This window comes from Euprymna scolopes, chromosome 36 (assembly GCF_053919585.1).
Source record: "Euprymna scolopes isolate OS-2025 chromosome 36, ASM5391958v1, whole genome shotgun sequence".
In the NCBI taxonomy this organism is placed as follows: Eukaryota; Metazoa; Mollusca; class Cephalopoda; order Sepiida; family Sepiolidae; genus Euprymna; species Euprymna scolopes.
Window position 1 is genome coordinate 312,503 of NC_136517.1, and position 24,627 is coordinate 337,129.

The window sequence follows — 24,627 nt, forward strand, 5'->3', positions numbered from 1 at the left end:
GTTTGAATAAATTCAAAATGATTTAAATTTGTAATCGGGACAAAAAAATATTTTCAGTTGCCTTGTAACTATTCTATACTTTCATCTAACAATTCAGTAATCACAAATAAATTGTAAAATTTGAATTTTCTGTTGTTAAAACCACACAAATTTATTTACTTATTAACCTCTTTGGGATAAATTGAAGAGAAGTCAAAAATAAAAATAAAAAACAATAAATAAATAATATCTTTTTATCTATTAAATTGTTAGGTGAAAGTACAGATTAATTACTGCTAGTACGATAACGTAAGTGCACACAACTGAAAATAATATCTTTTTTTTTTAAATTACAAATATAAATCATTGTGAATTTATTTAAACAGTCCTTTATCTCACTAAGTCAATCCTCCCCCCAAAAATATATAAAATGATTATATATATATATACATTCAAGTTTTACAATATCTTTTTATTAAATTGTGAAGTTAAAGTACAGAATAGTTACAAAACACCCACCAGCCCGGTAACATAAGTGCATAAGTACCCAGAAAGTGATTTTTAATATTGTATTCAGCTAAATCCATAACAAGCGTCCAAATTACGTCCAAATAAATTATCATTTGCATTATTTTTCATTCAGTTTGTATCTGACTACCTTTACGCCATTTTTTTTTTTTTTTTTTTTTTTTTTACTGTTTTTTACTTTCTTTGTCTGTCAAATAATTTATGCCGCTAAAGTACAAATTTCCCCTTTATTACATTAGGTACTTTTTTTTACCTTAGCACCAACTAGAATATTTCCTTCAAACTAACGACTTCTATAGGTTTTAGACTATGCTGAATAAGATAATCTATTTTTAACTTTGGCAGAAACAAGTAGTTTTCAAGATATGACATGCATTATGCACTGTAATTCACTGTTCTATGCATGCACAATAAAAAAAAAAAGGTGTACTTCTCTCCGCATGACACTGCCACCCAACCCTATTTTTTTTTTATAGTCTTTATGAATAGGTATGTTGACAACATATATCAAGATTGAACTTGGGGCAAATATTTGGACATTCTTGCCCCTCATAAAATGGGGTGTCTTCTGAAACCCATTCTTAACATTAGGATGTTGGGGATTGGCCACCACCACCAACAACAACAACAGTTTAATTTTTTATGAGGAGGAGGCATGCTTCCACCGAGCAACGCCGGTTAACGGGTGCTACTAGTTTTAAATAAGCACTAAAACATTCAAGCAAAATCCATCTGGTTAAAACATTACAGGTAAATCATTGTAACATATTTTATTAAACTTACATGTTTATCAAATGAGCTGTTAATATTATAAAATACACACTGAATTATTTTTATAAAGAAATTCAACTTTAAGAGTTTAAATATTACTGTATCATTTGTTCATTGCATTGAATTGAATCAAATTGTTATTAAGCTAATTTGTTATTATAACTAACAAAGAATTATGGTGACCTCATAACTCTTGTTTCCTTTTATTTTGTCTTTTAGTCCTCACATTCCATGAGTGATATTTTGGACAAATGGATAAAAATTGGTGTTTTCTGGATTGAAATATATCTAACATTTATCAAAATCTATTTATAAAATTATTAGATGTAAATAATTTTAAAAACTTTTAATCTTTTATATATGAGCATTTGCTAATAAATTTCACCTGTCAGAATAATTCAATTTGTGATGTTACTGACATCTCCCCCCCCCCAACTGTTAGGAAGGAAAAAGTAAAAAAAAAAATAAAAAGTAGAAATAAGTTTATCAGTAAAACAAAGGTATAGGAAATTGATGTTCGTGGAAAGACAATGAATAGGAGAGTGTTCACTAAGGAACACAAAAGAAAGCTGAAGTAGGATTGTTGGTCAAGGTGTGGCGATGATTGAAGCAAATAAGATCAATATATTTTAGAATTGCTAATAAGTTTTGAAACAGTTCACGGACAGTCTTCAGTTTGTGACAGTTAACGATAGTTGTGAGTTAGACATAGTAGAAGGCAGGTCGTGGCTTGAACCAAGTCAGAAGAGCTTTGGGAGATCGAGATGAGTTGACATCAATCGATCAACTCTGCCTCAATAGAAAAATTAAGCTATGGACGTTTACGCTTAGAGGATAGTTTCTCCATGATGGTGTCACACATGCACCTACTGAGAGAACGTGTTTTCTTTTGAGTTGTTTTATTTTCTAATATACTCTCCCTCGACATCTGCTAATATGAGAGATGACAACACGACCAGAAGAAAAAACTATGGAAACATCATCGTAATCAGCGTTTGTCAGGTGAGCAATATGAAGTCTTACAAATTTAGCTTTCAAAATCCTGTTTAAAAAAATAGTAATAATTTGATAAGGAAAAAGAAATACCAACAAAAATGAAAATGAATCATCTCCTGGGCAATGCCAGTTATGTAGAGCTCGTTATACATATTTCACAGTATAATAGCATTAAAGACTGCATTTTAATCTATTATTTATTAGAGAGTTTGAATTACTAACTAGACAACTGACTGGGATAGCTTCCGTACATTCATATCTAATTTACCTCTGCACTCCATGTTTAAAAAGGAAGTGTCCTCTATAGTATCAGATCTGACCGAATGGTTAACTGTAGGCATAGACCAATTCATACCATCTAAAAAATTCCAACAAAAACCTAACAGCCAGCCATGGTTCTCCCCAGAATGTGCTGCTGCTATCGCGCACAGAAATCACTTTTTCCATAACTACCAACGTAATAGATGCACTGAGACTAAAGCTGCTTTCAGGACTGCCAGCAACCACTGTAAAAGAGTAATAAAAAATGCAAGAGAGCTATATGCCCAGTCTATTAAATCCAAAGTAGCTGATCAGCGGCTTGGTTCCCACCAGTTTTGGCAAATAACAAATAGGATCCTGAACAGAAGTGTGCGTTCTATCCCAACCATTATCAATGGACCAGAGGTTATCTCGTCAGCGTCAGACAAGGCCAAACTATTTGCAAAGAACTTTGCAGCTAATTCTACCCTATGCGACGAAGGCCATCAACTCCCCATATTTCCTCCTATAACACAGAACAAGCTAGGTAACATACAAATATCCGTGCATGAGGTCGCCAAGCTAATAAAAACCTAGATTCCAGTAAAGCAACTGGCCCTGATGGCATCCCAATTATAGTGTTAAAAAAGCTTCAACCAGAACTTGCTCCCATACTTACGAAACTATTTAAGCGCTGCCTTAAGGAGAAGTGCTTTCCGACCCCCTGGAAGACCTCATCAGTTTGCCCTGTATTTAAGAATTCAGGTGATAAGTCATCTCCCTCTCAATACAGACCAATAAGTCTTCTCTGTGTTATGAGTAAGTTACTAGAATCAATATTAAATAGAGAAATAGTCAACCACCTCAGCAGGAATAACCTTCTTAGTGACACACAATATGGTTTCCGCTCTGCAAGATCTACCGCAGATGTGCTAACGGTTATATCCCACAGGATTAGTGAATCTCTTGACAAAGGCTTCCTTTCTAGGGCAATTGCTCTTGACATATCAAAGGCCTTTGACAAAGTATGGCATAAGGGTCTACTTCATAAGATTTCCAGCTACGGTATAACTGGAAATGTTTTCTCAATCATTAAATCATTTCTCTCCGATAGGCTCATAAGAGTAGTGGTAGATGGACAAAAATCGGAGGCCTGCAATATAAATTCTGGAGTCCCTCAGGGGTCAATCCTGGGCCCAACTCTCTTCCTGATCTACATCAATGACCTCCCTAAACACATACTTAAATCATTCGTTGACATCTATGCTGATGACACGACCATCTACGGCAACACATCAAAGGCTGTAAATGACAAAGTTCTCTCGGATTCTCTCTCCTCTGATCTCGAGCGCGTGGTTCAGTGGGGGAAGATGTGGCTAGTTACCTTTAATGCATCTAAAACCAAACTCCTATCCTTACATCATCAACGCTCTGATCCCCAGCTGGCATCAATTGTGATGGATGGCTCTTGTCTGGGTGAGGCCCCGTGTTTTGACAAGCTTCTGGGTTTGACCTTTACTCCTGATCTGAAATGGAACACGTACATCAAGTCTGTTGCCAAGGTCGCTGGAAAGATGGTGGGATCCTTCTACCGCTCCAGAAGATATCTCACTACTGATGCAATTCTCTATCTATATAAAAGCCAAGTACGGCCAAGGATGGAATACTGTTGCCATATCTGGGCAGGAGCTGCCAAAAACAGCCTATCATGCCTTGACAGAGTACAAAATAGACTTCGTGGTTTAGTGGGGGATGCCCTTTTCTCTACCCTGCAACCCCTCTCCCACAGAAGAGACGTTGCGAGCCTATCCTTGTTTTATCGTTATTTTCATGGCAGGTGCTCGTCTGAACTCCAATCCCTGGTCCCCCCTCGCCAAACTTTCACGAAAAACACCCGTCTAGCTGAATCCACTGTGAAAAATTTCCCCCACTCTATATCTGTGCCTAAATCAAAACGCGGATTTCATGAGCAAAGCTTCTTTCTTAGAACTGCACGCCTGTGGAACTCTGTTCCGTCTGCCTGCTTCCCTCCGGACTACAACTTGGATGTCTTCAAGTCTAATGTTAACAAATTCCTAATGAACCGCCCCCCCTAATTAAACACTTCATAAAATCTCCTCACTAACGTGATGTACTTGCAATAACCTTTATCCCTGAGTGGCTTCCGGGCCTTGATAAGTGGTGACCACTGTGTAAAAAAAAAAAAAAAAACATCCGTGAGTGTCTTCAGTCTCTCTGTACAAAAGTTTTTCATGACAACCTGACATGAGGATAGTTCACTCTACAATTAAACCTTGACCAAATATTCTAAATGATATAGTATTCAAAGCCCAAATAAATATCTTCTCAACATGGCTAAATACTGCTCATATGAAGAATTGTGCACTTTTTCCTAGTGATGTTACCTCAAGTAACAACACAAAGTCAGATGCTCCACCAGACCAAGCACTAATATATATATATACTTTATGAAAATATATTTATAGCAAATAAGCTATACATAACCATCCACATTTCATCCTTGTAGGGAATTGACAGGCTATATACTGGCTCATACAAAGAATTATGCATTTTCTCCTTGTGATGTTACCTCAAGTAACACCACTAAACTGGATACTCCACCAAACCAAATGAACTCTTGTCTTGGATTCCTGTAAGAATAAGCGGTCACAAGAAAGACATACTATACCATATAGTTAACTGGTCAATTGGGAAGACAAAAATTTATGTTCTTCACTTCTTTACTAATCAATGTTTGAAAGGTAAAGAAGAATATTAGTTACATACACATATATGTATCTTGTGTAGAATTCAAGTGTAAACCCCAGGAACTGGGCCCACTGATGTTTAAAAAAAAGATTTGTTTTATAAAATGAACCATTTTTTTGTCTTTTAATACATTGTCTTCTTTAAAACTTTCAGCTGCCAATAACAATTGGTGTGTTTCTTAACAGTTACTATGACATGAAGTACAGTCATATTGGTGTCTTTTATGCATCCATCGGCGTCTTGGTCACATCGCTCTACCAAGTTGTAAGTATATGAATATCGGTTAAGTTTCAGAATTTTTTAGATGAGGATTGATTATTTGGATTTTTCAGATTACTTTTCTCATTTTAGATGTTATTCTCACAATGTTTTGGCCGATGTAACCTCCCACTATTTTTCAGGTGTGTCTTGTCAAACTCTGGGAAATCTGTACATTTCAAACCAAACACATTATTTAACCCACAGAGGTAGGTCGCTCTCATTTCATCATCATACTGAGGATTGTGTCTTCAACTTCTCGATGACTGTCACTTAGAACTGATTATTCTAAGTTTGACAAGATGCGTCTGAAGATGAAAGGTTACGAAATGTGAAAATAAGATCCTAGATGAGAACAGTAGTCCAAATAATCCAACTAATGCAAATATCCATTGAGATTTTTCATCTTACCAGTTTCCTTCAGATGGTCAAAAACCGTTGAAATACTGTCATCAAATGCCTTAGATATCTCTTTGACACTTTGCTTTCTTTTCTTAAACAATTATTTTTGAACATTTCCATCAAGAGTGCACAGTTAGGCATTTGTTGCATTGTGAAATTTTTGGATTTTTTTTTGTTTTATTCAACAAGACCAACCCTGATCTTAGCAACCAAGGTCGGATTTAGTTGTCCCTATAATATATATATATATATACTTTTAAAAAATATATACTTATTTTTTTTTTTTTTTTACATGGTAGTCACCACTTATCAAGTCCCGGAAGCCACTCAGAGATAAGGGTTATTGTGTGTACAGTAATCAATGGGATAATATTATAGTAAACGTTAGTATTGGAGATTTGATAAAGTGTCTTACTTAAGGGGGCGATTCATCAGAAACTTGTTTATGTTGGACTTGAAGATATCCAAGTTGTAGTCAGGTGGGAAACAGGCAAATAGAAGAGTTTCACAGGCGTGCACTTCTAAGAAAGAAGCTTTGTTCATGGAATCTACATTTTGATTTAAGCACAGATAAAGAATGGGGAAAATTATTAATAGTAGTTTCAGCTAGGCGGGTGTTTATCATGAAAGATTGGCGAGGGGAGACCAGAGATTGGAGCTCAGACGAGCACTTGCCATGGAAATAACGATAAAACAAAGACAGGCTCGCAATGTCTCTTCTGTGGGAGAGAGGTTGCAAGGAAGAGAAAAGGGCATCCCCCACTAATCCACAAAGTCTATTTTGTACTCTGTCAAGGCAGAATAGGCTGTTTTAGCAGCTCCTGCCCAGATGTGGCAGCAGTACTCCATCCTTGGATTTACTTGGCTTTTATATAGATAGAGAATAGCATCAGCAGTGAGATATCTTCTGGAGTGGTAGAAGGATCCTACCATTTTTCCAGCGACCTTGGCAACAGACTTGATGTATGTGTTCCATTTCAGGTCAGGAGTAAAGGTCAATCCCAGAAGCTTATCAAAACATGGAGCCTCCCCTATATGAGAGCCATCCATGATGGTTGATGCCAGATGGGGATTAGAGCGTTGATGATGTAAAGATAGGAGCTTGGTCTTAGATGCATTAAATAAATTAAATGCATTAAATACAATAAAGATGTTTTTTAAATTGCCAGATCTATTTAAGCTCAATAAAAACAGATTGCACTTTCAGAGCATATATATCTTTTTTAAACAATTTAAATGCCACATGTATATTTCAATCACATTCATATCATTTTGTTTGATATATGGTACATTTTACATGTGTTTCGTTAAATGATATATGTAGACCAAACAACTCATCAAAGATCCATATAAAACCATAGAGATTTTTTTTTGTTTCATCTACATATATCATTCAGTGAAATATGTGTAAGACATACCAGATATCAAATAAAATTATATGAATGTGATTTAAATATACTTGTGGTATTTGAATTGTTTTCAAATGATATATATATTTAAATTCATGAATTCTTATTTATATCAAATAAGCTACGCATAGACGTCCACATTTCATCCTCGTAGGGAACCAAGTTAAATAAAATAAATAAAAAAAGTAAATTAAAATTACACCTAAAATAGCAGCAAATAAAATAGAAATAAAACATTTCAAGCATGCATGTGTTAAAATAAGGTCACTTATGGATTTAACAAAGGAGTATGCCACTGTCATACAAAACAGAACAAAACATTTCAAGTAAAAGTCAGCCAAACTGTCATAGCTGACCTTCACTCCAAGAATAGATGACTTTTCTTTCTTGACCTTAGCAAAAGTTAGTGTCGCCAATGATGCTCGGTTAAACATGATAGAGAAAAAAGAACAACATACCAAGGTCTTATGTACAACATGAAAAGAAACTGGAATCTTAGGAAGAGCTCCATCATTCCAGTAATTATAGAAGCAACCAAACTCATGGAAAATAAATTTTTAAAAAACTACCTGACAAATATACTCAGTGAACAAAGTGTAAGAGAGATACAAACATTGCACTTAAAGAGACGGTTATAATCTTAAAAAGATCTCTCAGTTGGAATGTATGAGGTAGTGGGTGAATGTCATCCGGTAGAATGCCCCATCCCTAGCTCGAACAAAATGAGAAAATTTTTTAAAAAGTGTTTCTTTTCTTATGTTAGGTTAATGCTTAGTATAATGTCTATCAAAATGATCAGTAGATTATCCCTGAAGTGATGAGAGATATCACGGCCCAAATCAACTTTAATAGCTAAAATGTGTTTGTAAATATCTCGCTTTATGTTAGTATTTTATTCATTTCTTTTTTTTAACTTTTCAGTTGGTTGGGGAAAAACAACATGAATTGCAAGTGAATTCGATGCAACTCCTTTATTACCAGGCGCCAATCTCAGCTCTGATGCTTATGGTCGCCGTTCCATTCTTCGAACCTGTCTTTAGTTTTCAAGTATTTCGTTCTTGGAATTGGCCAGCAGCTGTAAGCATAACTTTTGTTCATTAATTGCCATTTGTGTTTATTGCCATTCTGTCTGCTATGTCTACATTTGCATCTGTCACATTTTTTAATTATTATTTCAACAAATTTTCACAATCAGAATAAATTTTTTTTAATAATTCAATTTTTAAAGGTCATAAACTAAGAAATTTTTTAATATACTTTGTTATCAAATGACTTTTTGTGTTTTTATTTTTGACACGAGTAGACATCTGCAATCAAAAATGACGAAAAAATTGAAGTTTTTAAGTATTTTTTTATTATTCATTTGATTACTCGTTTTTGATAAAATCTTTCTTGATCTAATTTTAAAATAATACCTTGAATCAGATAAATAATATAATTAATGGGACTTTTGCATGAAATCCTTCCCATTGGTAATAGCTGCTCATTAGACTTGCAAAATGTATGGTAGGTTGAGAAAAGTTAACCAGTTTGAGTGCAAGAATTGTAAGACAATGATGACAGACGATTTGACTGTCAAAGCTATTCAGGTTGTTACCATAGTGATACCATTGCAACACAAGGAGGATCTGGTGCTAATGTGATTGCAAGAATTAAGAATGGAGTAAATTTGGTGAACTTCTGCCATTACTAATCAGCAGAGCATTATCACTGTTGACTAGAGAAAAGTCATACATATGTATACTGTGTAATGATGTATGGAAGCGAAACCTGGCCAATGAGGGTTGAGGACATATGTTGCATGGAGAGAAATAATATGAAGGATATGCTATGTGAGTCATAAAGACAGGCTTAGGTTTTATAAGCTTAAAGGAAGATTAAATCTGGACAGTATAAGAGAGATGTATGCAGGATATGGCCAAGTTGAAAGAATGAATGAAAGTTCTTGGGCTCATAGATGTAGAACAGTTGAGGTAGCAGGTTCAGTTCATAAAGGAAGCCAAGGAAAACACGGAAGAATGCAATAAGACTGGACTTTAGATAAAGTGGTATAGAAAAAGACCTAGCTAGAGAGTTTGAAAATCAACTTATAAAAACCATCAAACATTAGCCAGCATATAAAATGCACATTAAACCAAATATGATTATACGATATCAAAAATTAATCATGTTCCCATATATTTTTGACAATAATTTAATCTGGACAGTATAAGAGAGATGTGTGCAGAACAATAGACTTTGATGATTTGGCCATGTTGAAAGAATGGATGAAAGTTCTTGAGTTAGTAGATGTAGAACAGTTGAGGTAACATGATTGATTTACAGGAGAAAGACTTTTAGCAGAGCCGTGTTAGACAGGTAACCCTGAAACTATAACGTTGCCATCACCCCTATCATGATGAGGAAGGTTTGAAATTAGGTGGGAGGGGGGCATGCTATTAAAGAGATTGGATAACTAATGGGAAAACATGCTAAATTAGAAATAGAAAAATTTTATTTATTTTTTTCTTTGTTTTATTCATTCATCATAAAGCTTCTGAAGCTAAAAGGGTTTTTTTTTATATATAAAATCTTTGCAAAGACCACAGCTGCTATTAAATGATCTAATCTGTAAAATGCTTCATTGAATCCGATGACTCCACTTTGATGATTATTATATTCATCATTATCATCATCAGTTTAATGTCCATTTTATATGCTAGCTTGTGTTGAATGGCTTTAAACCTTTATGACCTGGTTGAACTAATTTGTTCAGTCGTAAATAAATGAATATAACTGCATAAATAGTGGGAATTAATTCAAACATGCTTTGTATGTATTAGTTCAGTATCTGGGTAGATGCCAGATACCTCCAGATTGCAATTGTCCATTGTTACATTCAGTATGCAGCCATCTAAAATTAACAATAAATATTTTTAATCGTTTACATCATAATTCAGGTCATAAAATTAACAATAAATATTTTTTAATCATCTACATCATAATTCCCGTGATAAAATTAACAATAAATATTTTTTTAATCATCTACATCATAATTCACGTCATAAAATTAACAATAAATATTTTTTAATCATCTACATCATAATTCACGTCATAAAATTAACAATGAATATTTTTTTAATCATCTACATCATAATTTAGGTCATAAAATTAACAATAAATATTTTTTTAATCATCTACATCATAATTCAGGTTATAAATGGTTAAGAAATTGACTTCCAAACTACCCTATCTCTAGCCTCTTTCTCTAAAGTCAGTTTTTTTAACTTCTTCCCATGTTTTGTTACCTCAACTATTCTACATCAACTAACCCAAGAACTCTCACCTATTCTTTCAATATAGCCACTCTTCTGCATATATCTCTCTATGCTGCCCAGATTTAATCTTCCCTGTGTTCATCTGTAATTAGTGTTGCAATGTTTAAATAGTTTTGGGGTGTTAAAAACAAAAGTTTTTCGTTTTGATAAAAACCTTTTTGATCATTTAACTGTTAACTTTCTGGCTTGAAAAGTAATGGAACTGGTGTCACAACTACTTTATTTAAATTCCAAATTAAACATATGTCCCCATCTCTATCTGCACAGCTGAAACGATTCTTCTAGGATGCCCTCACTCTCTGCTCCATTATTATGGACCTCTTGGCAGTCTGTACACACTGGGAACAGATCGCTTTGATAATCCTCTACAGTGAAAAAAGGAAAAAGTCACATGGTGCAAGGTCAGATGAATAGGGGGGTTATTTCAGTATGGTGATTTTTTTTTTTTTCTTAATCCTTGCTCAATATTTATTGTTTGCGTGGTTTTATGAAGCCTTCTTGAAAGCAGTGCACTTCTTTTTGTTGGAGTTAAGAAGTGGCAAACTCACTTTTTTTTATTGCATAGTAGTAGGAGTGGCTTATGTTTTTGCTGCTCATTTCTGTAACTCCATTGATGCTCTACAATGAGCATTTTGACTAAAAATAAATGTAATGAATGACAATAATTTAATTATTCTTTCTTTTAGTAGTTGCTTAAATAATAATAAAAAAAATAATTGTTTGCTTTTATTTATTTTCTCTAATGTTTGCCTCTCCTTCAAGGTGTGTTGATATTTATAAGTTTCACCATTTTTACCTGAGGGAAATTTTAATCTAGTAAGGAAATTAATGGAACTCCACAAAACTACAATTTACATGACAAATCTCAGCTTCTCTTTGTTGTCAAAAAATCAACTGCCTGTCTGATGATTATTGCAAAATCGGGAGATGTCTCAAGACTTTAGTCTTGAAAATGTCAAGCCTTTATTTAGGAGAAAAGCAATCAGCAGGAAGAGGGTTCCTGGAAAGAAGTTACTGGAATAAGAAACTATTATGGACTACTTACACTACTTACAGGCTGAGATTGTGGTAGTAGAGATGTAACACTATTCCTAATCCCAGGCGACATCAAGCTACCCTGCTGGCAAACTAGGAATCAGGTGTGATTGACATTTGGTAAAAAATCCAAATCTCCCAAATTCCTGTATATCAGAAAAGTAAAATCTTCAATAGTAAATGAAAAATGGTACTCGTGGATAAAATAAGCTAGCCGCGATATCAGCAAACTTGTCATTTCACAACCATTTATTAAAAAGAATCTAAGCAAAATTTTGTTTTCGTTTTTACTAGAAAGGGGATGGTAGACACATGTCAGACAAAAGATCATCCTAGGAAGTAATAACTAAGATTATTTGGAATGACAGAGAGAGGAAAAGAAGTTTAGGAGAGAGAGAAAAAAAGGACTTTGGGAGAAAATAGAAAAAAAAGAGGAGAAAATGGCAATCTCACCCAGAGAAGGAGAGAAATTGCAAATTCCTAAAAACCATTTGTTTTAGCATATAGAAGAGACTTTGCTTGCTGGCTTTGAAACAGTACACGTCAGTTAGTGCCAACGCCGACACTCCAAAGCTGCCCCCCCCCGATTTTGCCGCGTAGACAGACACAATTATTAACCCTGTTAAGAATCTTGCAGCGAATATCAAACCAAGTTGAAAGATCCTGCATCCAAAAACATTAGTTTGTTTTTCTTAAATTCGAGAGAAGTTCTGTATCTAACTAATCCTTTTTTTTGTGTACGAACTGTATCTGAAATTATTTTATGCAAATAATTATTTTTTGTTGATAAGAAATGATCTCTCATGTTTTCATTAATTATTGATTGCTTTGATTTGAGAGTTAATCAGTTAATTCCAGATCTAACCTGATACCCTAGCTGCATCCAAGAGAAGCAATATATCAGCCGTTGTCAGAACATCGGTGAAAAAAGGACTACTACAATGTAAGACAAGTAAACAGTATTGCCACAAAGACTTGGGTTCATGCGCATCAGAGCAGCAATTTCCAGTGACAAGTGAATGTCTGCTTATATTTTGAAGGGTCCATTACTAGATGAAATAAAAGTTTAACCACTGGGACTTGGGGTTGGTGCATATCTTCTTACCCGTGTACATGACCTGCCAACAGAAGGATTATATTTATGATCCCATAACGCAGGATTATTCGTAGTGCCTCTCCTATTTATATTACAGAGAATTATATTTTAGTATTGTCTTTGTATCTGCTGAGCTATAAATTAATATATTATTAAAAGATCTTTTTAGTATATACTAGTATATCTTAATCACCTCGGTTTTAGTATGCATTTTTATATTTCACAAAAAATAATTTAAAGTTTAAAATATTTATGCAAAATTTGGTTAAAATTGACTCGATAGATAGAAAGCAAATAGCTAGACGGACGGACAGACAGACACTTGATTTTATTTGTATAGAACTGTATTTTTCTTTTCTTTTTTTTTTTCAGTTGACTGTCTTTTTATCTGGCGTTATAGCTTTCCTTGTCAACCTAACAATCTACTGGATTATCGGCAATACATCTCCAGTCACGTATCCTTTGATTTTAATATTTTCATGAATCTTGAACATAAAAAAATGTGTCAAATCTGTTTCAATATCTCAATTGATTTATAAAATTATATTTATATATTTGTATGCACAGAATTCATACCTAAACTAATCAATCAATCATTATGGATTTTTGACAGCCTCCACTACTGCTCTGGAAAACTGCCTTTTCAGTTTGTCAGTTAGCATTGAAGTCCATACTGACCACAGCTTATCCAAGTATGAAGTATTTTAATGTGTTTTTAGGGGGTCTAATATGTGCACAACCTCCTATTTGAAAATTCAAATTTCAGATTTACATTAAATTTAATCCATTGTCATTAGTCACCAATTAAGCAAGATTCCTGGAATTTCAACTTCTTACCAAAACCCTTTAAACTTTTAAATTTTAGATCTTTTCTAGAATGAAAATCATGTAATGGATTTTTATCAACTGCGTTCCTTGTTTATGGTGCTACAACTTGTACACTCACCAAAAGATTGGAAAGAAAACTAAACGGCACATACACCTGTATGCTACGGACAGTGTTAAATATATCTTGGAAAGATCATTCTACGAAGCAGCAACTTTATGGCAACCTATCTGCCATATCTACTACCATCAGGAAGCGACATCTATGATTTTCCGGTCACTGCCAAAGGAGCAAGCAGGAGCTGGTGAGAAATGTATTGCTGTGGACTCCACAACAAGGGCGCATGAGCATAGTACAACCTAGATCCATGTACATCCAGCAAAGTGCATATGACGCCAACTGTAATCCTAAAGATCTGAGGCAGCTGATAGAAGACAGGGAAATCTGGAGAGAGAGAGAGAGAGAGAGTCACACTGGTCTGGGCAAGGAGCCCAACCAGATAGATAGCTGTGTTTAAAAATTCATAATGATCAGTTAATTAGTTTTAAAGTGAATCCTGTACATGAAAATATATAAACAAACGAAATCAAACCAAAACAAATTTAATTTATATAAATAGAGATAAAACCTTTCTTAGGATTAATTTGTCTTATTTCTCTCCACACAATTTAAATAGAAAGAAGGAATATAGAATGAAGGTGAAATTGTTTTCTCCAAAACAAAACTTTTTTTTTTATTATTATTTTGGCTGGATTCTTTTTTTTTTTCACTTTTTTCCTCAATTTTCTTCTTTTTTTTTTTTGCTAACAATAATAAAAACCGTATAAAGAAGAAAAGAAAAGTCCAAATCTTTTTACACTTGTCTTTCTTAACTCAACTCAGCTACAACATGGTCGGCCATTTGAAATTCTGTCTTATACTTCTCGGTGCCTACCAATTTTTTAATGAATGTTTACATCTTTTGCAATTGTTGGGAATTGGAATTACTGTCAGCGGTAAGTATTGCAGTCTTTTCATTTAACATTAGAAAAATGTTTTGTTGCATTTTTTTTTTTTTTGATAATTAATCGCCATTTGTCAAGGCTAAAAGACATTCAAAGAATAGGGTTACGGAGATGGAATGATTGTCAGTTAAATTGAATAAATTAAAAATGATAAATGGGATGAAACAAATTTTATTACTGGATTACTAGGACAGTTTATTTATTTATTTTTTTGCTAAAGTTTATCCCTAACAAGGCATATCGCCACTTGAACATAAGGGACTACTATTTGAGACCATGCCTAGGAAAAATTAACAAGATGTTGATTTATGTTACATTTAAACTTCTATATATCCATACAGTTAGGAAAACAGGTAGCTGGAAGGGAATTCCAAAGTCTAACTGTTTGAGGGAAGAAATTATCAGAGTAGAAAACTTTCTAGCATTTAGAGACCTCAATGGTGAAGGAGTGTGATTTTGTTGCTAAGCAGGTTGATCGGGGATATGTATGTTGAGGGGGCACAAGTGCAATGAGTTCATCAGAGCATATTCCATTAAAATAGTTGTAAAAGAGGCACAAAGATACAACATTGTGGCGATGGGACAGAGGTTGAAGCTAAATTGACAAAGTGGGAATTTAATTTGAAATAAACAAATGATGTTCAGCAATAACTAATATATTCATGCTCTCTGATGTTTCATTCTTTTACAACACTGTTACATATATATTCATATCAACCACTCCACAGAATGGCGAAAAAAAAAATAGAGCTTTAAAAAAAAATCAGCTCTCTTTGATGTATAGTAGTGGGTGTATATATACACACACACATATATACGCACACGTGTTTTCTAGTAGATAGATTGTATGAGTGTGTATATATTTGTCACAGTCATCTATATGATGTGTGTATATACATGTGTTTGTCTATGACCGTCTAGTGTTGTGATCATCTAGAGTTTGTTGTGTATGAACATTTAATTACAGTTCATTAAGGAACAAGAATATACATAAATACCTTTACAACACAAAGGATGAATAACACTTATTTGGGGTTCAACATCTGGCCAATCGGGAACATATCTGGTCCTTCTTTAGACTTGATTTGACAGATCCTCAGAAAAGCTGCAAATGAAGATTTGTACAACTCAAAGTCTTGGTGGTATTTACAGCAACTTTATTCTGGATGTTTTCCATATTAGAAAGCTGCAATGCTGGTCCTAGATTCTTGTTATCAACATTTTCCCCTACTCTGAGCCATTGCTGTCTATGGATGTCTTTCTCCCTCTACCCTGTGAGTCTGCTCTCTCTGACTTCCAACTCTTGACTAACTGATATGTGCCTTTCAAGCTCTCTCATTACGTCATTAGCATATGTTACTAAGATAATCTCCTGATGTTTGTATATGTCATTATTCTAAGTTGTCAACTAAATTATTATAACATTTTTAAGTTACATTCCTAAATTAATGTAAATAAATATTCAATCTAAATATTTTGATTCTTCTAAAACATATATTAGCTGACAAAACGTTTTGTCTTGAATAATCATAATAATCATTGACTAGCACACCTTTGGTGTTGCTCCAGCATGCTAATATAATACTACATTTTGCCAAAAAGAAAAACCTTTCTATCTTCTTTGCTACATATCATATCAGACTTCTGCCCATGACGTCATATCTAGATATATAATCTTAATTCTAAATTTTGACTTCTAATGGAATTTTCCACCTTTTTGATTACTCTATCCGTATGTGGTAAATTACCATTTTCAACATTATTTTCACTTGGCCAAATATAATCTTACTACACCTCAATCTTATCAGCATCTAATTTTACACCTTTTTCATGGATAATGAATGCTAAATATGTTTTCTCCTTCTGTGTAAATTGACATTTGGTTTGTTAAACTTTCAACCACGTCTCTTCAGCCAAACAAAGTGCTGAAGATGGTTTTCAAAGCATCAAAAACATTGGTCACATATGCAATAACAAATCATTCCGGCCCCTTCACAGTATCAACATGAGGTGCCAGAAAACCATGCGTTCATTGTCTAGTTCAAGTGGCTTAACTCTGTGTTGGTACTGTAGCAATATTTAGATGCAGTTATGTAGAAATAGTGTTAACAATGGTATTTTTCACATGAAGTTAAATTAAGCAGAGGTATTAAAAATTCCATTGGAAGTCAAAACTTAGAGCTACGTGTCATGATGTGACAGAAAGTCTGAAATGAGATATGGCATGATGTGACAGGAAGTCTGAAATGAGATATGGCAAAGAACAGAAAAAGTTCTTTTTCTTTGGTCAGTAATCTTAGAGGATTCGGGGAAGAGAGCTCTTTTCAAAGCTATCTCTTAATTGAGGAATGTCTGATGGGAATCTTACATAATGTCTGATTTTGCTCTAAAATAAAGCAACAAATAAAAAAAAACCATTGAAATACTATAGCAGTTACATGACAGAAGATCTATTATATGTGCACATAGTCCCTTGTGTAGTAGTGAGATTTGGTTGCCAAAAACAGGCACCTTTAGGCTCACGCATTCATATACAGGCAATAGGTTTATCACTACACATGTGTAATACTAGGTTCTGCCCAAAGCTGTGGCCATGCAAAATACAGCAGTTTAAGTTGAGTTGAGGTGCAGGAATAAACTCCAGACCAACCCAAATTATATTACATTTCTACCATGATGACTGCTGACCAACCCCTCCATCAGATTGATCTGCCCCTCTAACTCTGACTTAGGTGCTGTAAGCAAAAACATCTTAGATAGAATCATCCCTTCTATTAAAGAAAAAGTAAGTTTCCCTCTTTGGCTAAATTCAGATTCCGTAATTAATTGGTTTGTCTCCCTTAAAAATAAACACCTCCTTAACTTCATAACCTTTGACATCCAAAATTATTATCAATCAATTTCTCCGATCCTTTTAAATAAGGCTCTAATCTTTGCTAAAATAAATTCTGACTTATTTAATTTAGAAATTAAATTAATTCTCCTAGCGAGAAAGTCCTTTATACTAATTTAACAATAAGTTTTGGACTAGAAAGGACACTCCTAATAATTTTGACATCTTAATGGGTCCTTCTGACTCTGCAGAAGTTACTGAATTAGTGGGACTCTTCTTACTGAAAGAATTTAAATATCACTTTAAACATATACAAGGGGGCCTTTATAGAGACGATGCCCTTTTCACTACAACAACCAGGCCAAGAGAGTACAACAAAACAATTAAAAAATTACATAACTTCTTTAATAACTTTGGCCTTTCTATAATTATCGAACTGAACAAAAAAACTTCAAATTTTCTAGATGTTACACTTAATCTTAACACCGAAACTTATAGCCCCTATCATAAACCCAACCTAACGCTTTTATATGTCCATAAATCTTCTAATCACCCCAACTCAATTATAAAATCTATAGTACCATTCATCTCTAGAAGAATTTCTGCTCTTTCTGCTGATAAAAAACTTTTAATCAAAATGCTACTTTCTTCAATAATGCCTTAAGAAACTCAAGACACAATGAAAAGATTAAATACAACCATTATGCTGCTCCTGCTGGCCGCCTTAAATCTGTAATCACACACAATATGACTCGCAACAAACCAGTTCAAATAACAAGATCTGCCGCTATCAATAACAATGAACCACTCTACATATATAATCCAAACCAAAATACTAATCGTAATACCTCTAACCTACCCAGTCGCATCAGGAGAAAGAAAAATATTTGGTTTAATCCTCCCTTTAGCGTAAATGTCAAAACTAATATACCTAAGGAATTCTTCAACATTGTACAAAACTCTTTCAAATAACCACACAGATATAGTTCTATTTTCAATAAGGATTTCTTATTCAACAATGCCTAATTTAGCACAAAGAATCTTAACATCTAATAACAAAAGAATTAAATCAGCCCAAAAAATCCCTGTCCCAATTAAACCCAAAACTAACTGTAATCGTAATAACAAACATCTTTGCCCACTTAATAATGATTGCATCCATAAAAATGTTATATATTCATGCAAAATTACTGAGCTCCCATGCAATCCTCCCATAACAGACTAATATTTTGTCTTCAAGTTATCCTTCTTCTCATCCTCCATCTGATATAGTTACTAACCGAATATACCACTCGAGCAGCCCCTCCATCTACAATCATACAACTAGCAATAATAATAATGATGATAATAATATTTCTCCTAACAGCCATCCTAATGCTAACAACACTCATTATCCCCTCCAAAACAGTCCTCGTACAATCATTGTCCCACTCTTTGTTGAACACAATGAACAAAATTCAAACTATTTCCCTAATACAAATCAGCAAATTAATATTAATTTCAGACCTTGAGCTTTTAATAAAGTACATACATATATCAGCACTACTTCAACATTAATTAAGAAAATAATATCAAACTACATTTCTTCTTTTAACAACCATAATTCTAATAATAACCAAGGAACTTCTCTAACCACTTTAATTAAGAAACTTAATTCTAATAATATCCCCTTCTCAATCAAATGGACTATCCTAAAGAAAGTTAAGTCTTATACTCCAGGCTCTAAGTCATGTCGCCTCTGCACAACCGAAGCTATAACTATAATTACTTCCCCTCAAAGTAACAATATAATAAGTTCTAAAAACGAACTGAGCTCTTTCTGTAAACATAAATCCAAGTTTAATTATGGTAATTTTGAAATTACATTGCTATTACTTTAACCTTTCAGATATATATAATTTTTCCATAACATTATCATTTTTTCTACATACTTTCTTAATATTTTATAACTTAATCCTTTATTTTAATTCTTTATTTCTTCTTTGTTTGGCCGGTTTTTTATCTGCAATTTCTGTTTTAGTGTTTAAATATTCCTATATATCAAATATATCAATCTACCTACATATTCATATCCTGTATGTATATTTACTTATATTTTACTATATGCATTTACTTACATACTTACTTGCTTTATCTGGAATTTTGCAGATACTGGCCATCCTCTCCCCTTAAATTTTTTTTTATATAACTCTTTATTTATTTATTCATTTTTTACTTATATGTATGTATGCGAGTGTGTGTGTATTTGTTGTGTGTGTGTATATATATATATGTGTATGTGTATGACTGTATGTAATCATATGTATGTATATATATGCATTTAGTTTATTTCTTTCTCATTTCATTTGGTGTCTTTTAATAACTCCTACTGATATTTTCTTAAGTAATAACTTGTACATTTCAGTTGACCCCGTTTTTGCTCTTTATTTTTGGCGCCTTTTAATTTCATCTTGTCTGGGTCATTTTGACATTGGTTTTTTCTATTTTAAATTTAATTCAATCACTCAATCATTCAATTTTTTTTTTTTTCTTCACTCATTTTTCTTAATTATGCCATGCCTCGGCAGCCGAGTTTAACACATATCTTATCTTTCTTTGAATAATATTATTGGAATTTTTTCCCCTTTTCCTTGTACCTATTTGTGAATTATTCCATGGATTTCTGCCTTTTGGATTATTTTGGACCATCTTTCAATTATGCGATTCCCTTGGATTTTACTTGTGCGAATAGAAATTCAACTAACTTTCTTGGATTTGCATTTTTGGATTTTACCGTCATTAGATACTTTACCTTTCACCAGACTATCCATTCATGTGGAATCACTTTTTTCTTCACTCTATTCTCTCTGCTTCACTTTTTGTTATCAAGTAAGATTTTTGACTTACTTGTAGTTTCATCAAATACTTTTGTTAGCAAAATCTGATCCCACATTTTGGTAAATCCTACCCTCTGATGAGAAGGAAAGTATTTCTTTGAAACTCTGCGGATTAAGGACTATCCACTTATTTAGTGTTTCCTTTTCAAATTAAATATGTTCTTTACTCTTTTTCAAAGTGTTTTTTAACATGTTTTATTAACTACTTGCTCTTATATATATATACAGTATAACTCCTATAATTTGAACATCTGCTTCGTTAAAATTAGAGGATGCTGTTCAAGTTTTGTGATAAAAAAAAATGTCCTGCAGTTAATTTTAATTTTCTAAGAATTAAGAAATAGTAAGTGAAATTCATTGCTATATGATACTTCAAGTATATATTAAGTTGAGTTTACGATATATTGCAAGTAAAAATTGTTAAATATTATTACCAGGAAAAAAAACATTGAAAATAAATTAAATCTACTCTTACTTGTTAGGTATTTATTACCTCAGCTACAGAAATCATACATTTATGTAAAATACAGTTAATTTATTCATTGAATGAGTCTCATTGCAGTTTCTATTTTCATTGATTGAGCGCTCTGGGGCGCTGCCATTGTATTCCGTAAATGATCACGAAAATCTACAATTTCTTGTTTCTGTAGCTTCTTTATGATTATATCTCTTCGGAGTGACATTGCTTGCAAAACATAGTTGTCACTAAAGTAAGGACTTTTTTCTAGAAATTTTATAACCGTCTCCATAGACTTTTCTGCATCATCCCATGATATTGCTTCATCAGAGTGTTCTTTGTTATTTACATTAGGGTCAAGAGAATGGGAGCTGTCACTATTTTCATCACCATTACTGCCTTCAGGATATTGATCAGTAGTTTCCTCATCTTGTTGCACCCACATTTCAACATCATTTGCATTAAGTGATTTAAGAACAGCATAGTTTGCCGGTAACCGTTTGGTTTCAAGAATTTTTTCTAGACCTATTGTGATAAGTTGTTTTACATTATTTCATATATAGCAATCTGAAAAAAAAATACAGTTAGTGTAAATTAAATATCAATAGCTAATCTACATTAATTACATAGTACCAATATTAACATTTCTGTGCAATATCTGACTAAACCATGTAAACAGTTTTACTGCAACTCCGCATCAAATATGCTAATACAATTTCAATGACGAGACAGTTCAAGTTTAGAGAAAGTCCAGGTTTAGAAGAAGTCCAAATAAGAGGAAGTCCAACTTTAGAGGAAGTTCAAATTAAAGAAGTTTTACTGTGTATGTATATATATATATATATATATAGATATATAGATATATATTATGCACATTGGTTGGTTGCATGACAATGATTAAAGGAAAGAATCAGACTACAATCATAATTTTTGTTTATTTTTTCTTATTTTGGCAAATGCCTTTATTTTCTTCTTTACCATCTGATATACATTTTGCAACTCATAATGAAAAACATTGTCTTTGATCTATTTGACTGCTCATTGGAGATCATTGAATATTAATAAAAAACAAACATAATTTCATTAGGCTTGTTATTTGAAACAATTTGGATAATGATATAAAAAATTATATAAACTCAGATATAGACTAGTGCTGAGACGATTAATCAGAAATTGAAAACATTGGAACTTTTTTTAGATATCAGAAGCGGAAAAATAATGCCAAAAACGATCTTTTTAATTGTGTCATTTTTACCTTTGTTTAAAACTTAATTTTCCATCACTGGTATTAATGATAAAATACTAACTATTTATATTCCCCCAACCCACAAGTGTATTTTTACATTTTCGAAAATATACACTGGTATTTACACACTCCCCCTAAACCCCCTACAAAATAACAACTCTATAGCTAAATATTTGGAGATTTTAAATAAAATTGGGAATCATATTAGAATCTGGGAAAATATTGAAATCATCCAATCACTAGTGTGTGCTAGCATGCCGCCCGGCGTTGCCCGGTCATAAGATATGCATAAATATTATATTTTGATTCATACAGAAACTGAGACATGTGTTGTGTAGTGGTAGGGCAGGTCGATTTGCAACTTTTTTCAGAAAATCAACATGGCACTGGTGATGATAGTTGGGATTTGATGTGATAAGAACATATACCAAAAATTAGATTCCCATCTTGAACAGAAAATTGAGCATTTAATTTTAAATATTGTATAGAAAAATGCTGAAAAATCCTTCATTTTCATAGCATTTTTCACAACACTGACTTTGAAATTTCACTATTTTTATAAAAAATCCAATTAAAATTGATATATTTATATGAAATACATTGAAAGAAAAATAAATACATGAATTATAATTTTAATTATGAATCACAACTAGCAAAATATCTCAACCTTTACTGCATTGATTAAACGAAAATTGTAAAAAAGCTAATTAGCAACTAAGTCTTTTAAATTTCACAATTCAAAAAGATATGTGGAGATGTATTGCACAATATAACAACTTGATACAAGTTACAGAACCATGTATTTCAATTTTTTATTAGAGGCAATAATATAAACTTATAATAGAACTAAATTATTCTGTATAAATTCCTTTTGAGGAAAATGAAGGCCTAATTTGCTGGCATGATGACTGTAATAATGTGTCTATGTCTTGCTTCCTGCCCATTTACAACTTTTTGAGAAAAATCAATCAAATTTGACCAGTGTGTGGCTGCAAAATTGATAGCAGTAGATAAAGTTAGGACTTTATTTAAGTAATATACTTAATATATAATATTACTGCAAGCTTGCTTATATTGAAAATGCTTGCTTCCTAGCTAGCCAATCAAACCATCTAATATAGTTAGTCTTATTTTCAATTATATTCGAAATATAATACAGTGACATAAACAAAGTAAAAGTCACCTATGAAAACGAACCTCCTAAATTAAAACCTTGAATAATTATCTAAACTCAAATGTAAATTAATATTAAGCCGACTTTACAAATTGATAAAAAACTTCCACCCATTAATATGGGAGGGGAGATTATCATCAAAAATGTCCTGAATTGATAATTTAGCACCGGACTTTACTACTTAGATATTATTAATAAGGCACTTGTACCCATTCCCCTCCTCACCCCCTTTTTTTTTTTAATGGAGAGTAGATAATACAGTGGATGTGTTATTGGCAGCTCCAGTAACTCTCGCTTCTCTTTTTTTGTCACTCAGTCCTCATTCAAATGAGTGATTTTTCTGACAAAGGGTGAAGAAAAAGCTGCTTTAAAGTTCGGTAGTACTTGGTGAATAGTAGTCTGAGATGTCGGAAATTTTCTATCTCTATGTCTATCCTTGTGGCCATGTCACTAGTAAGGGTGCTTGAGGTAAACATTTTGTCTGGACTGACGTCATCCGCCTGATAGTGACCCGAACCTTGGATTAACCACTAAGGAGGCTGTCCTATCATCAAGCGCAAAGTACTGGGACTGCTGTATTGCCATTTGGTGAATGGATTCTGGACCATGCAGTAGTCTCTAGTGGGGCCTCTCGATGCCATACTAGTGGGTAATTGTTACGGCTTTACCTTTTCATGTGCTACAAAAAAAAAAAAAATTTTCCTGTCTTTTTCTCTCTTACTTTCCCTCTCTGTACTGCTCTAACCAAGTATGCCGACCTGTTCCACAAATCCCAAAACCTCAACATGAAATATCTCCAGAAAAAAAACTCGAATAAACCTAGAACCCCATCTTCCAACGTAGACCCCTACTAACAGGTCTCCTCCTCCAACATCAGGAGTCTACGTTCCAACCTTCCAGAGGTTGAAACCCAATTACAGGAGACGAAACCGGACATATTCTTTCTAAGTGAAACTGGAATAGGGCCGACCACTTCCCTACATGAGTTCATAATTAACAGATACTCTAATTTAACAGCTAAATCTGACCCCCAAGATCGCCATGAGCATGGAATATGTGCCTACATTAAAGATGGCTTCCTGTGTGGCAAGGATATCTCTAGAGAAGATCCTAATTTACCCTATATGTGCTTCCGGGTTGCACTTGCTTACACCACTGCATTTATATTTGCCCTCTATCGGCCCCATAACAGCGGAGTTACTATCTTTAAGAGTATATCTGAGAAAATAGACCAGATCCTGTCTGCACATCCCTCGGCTAACATCCACATCTGTGGTGACTTCAACGTCCATAACGTGGAATGGCTGACCCATTCAAATAAGACAGACGATGAGGGGAGGTTTTGTCATGATTTTGCCATTGCCTATGACCTCACTCAGATTGTTCGCGAACCCACCCGTGTGCCCGATAC

At 33.4% G+C, this 24,627-nt stretch overlaps 1 protein-coding gene across 3 annotated transcripts in view; it reads left to right on the forward strand.

Annotated features, from left to right (window-relative positions):
- LOC145260272 (solute carrier family 35 member E3-like) overlaps nucleotides 1-24,627 on the forward strand; it is a 54,073-nt gene that overhangs the window by 2,813 nt on the left and 26,633 nt on the right. For all 3 annotated transcript variants that reach the window (XM_080118105.1, XM_080118106.1, XM_080118104.1), the window contains exons 2-5: nucleotides 5,437-5,547; nucleotides 8,274-8,429; nucleotides 13,173-13,255; nucleotides 14,509-14,621. In XM_080118105.1, coding sequence (XP_079974231.1) covers nucleotides 5,437-5,547; nucleotides 8,274-8,429; nucleotides 13,173-13,255; nucleotides 14,509-14,621 — 463 coding nt within the window. The remainder of the gene's footprint in view (nucleotides 1-5,436; nucleotides 5,548-8,273; nucleotides 8,430-13,172; nucleotides 13,256-14,508; nucleotides 14,622-24,627) is intronic.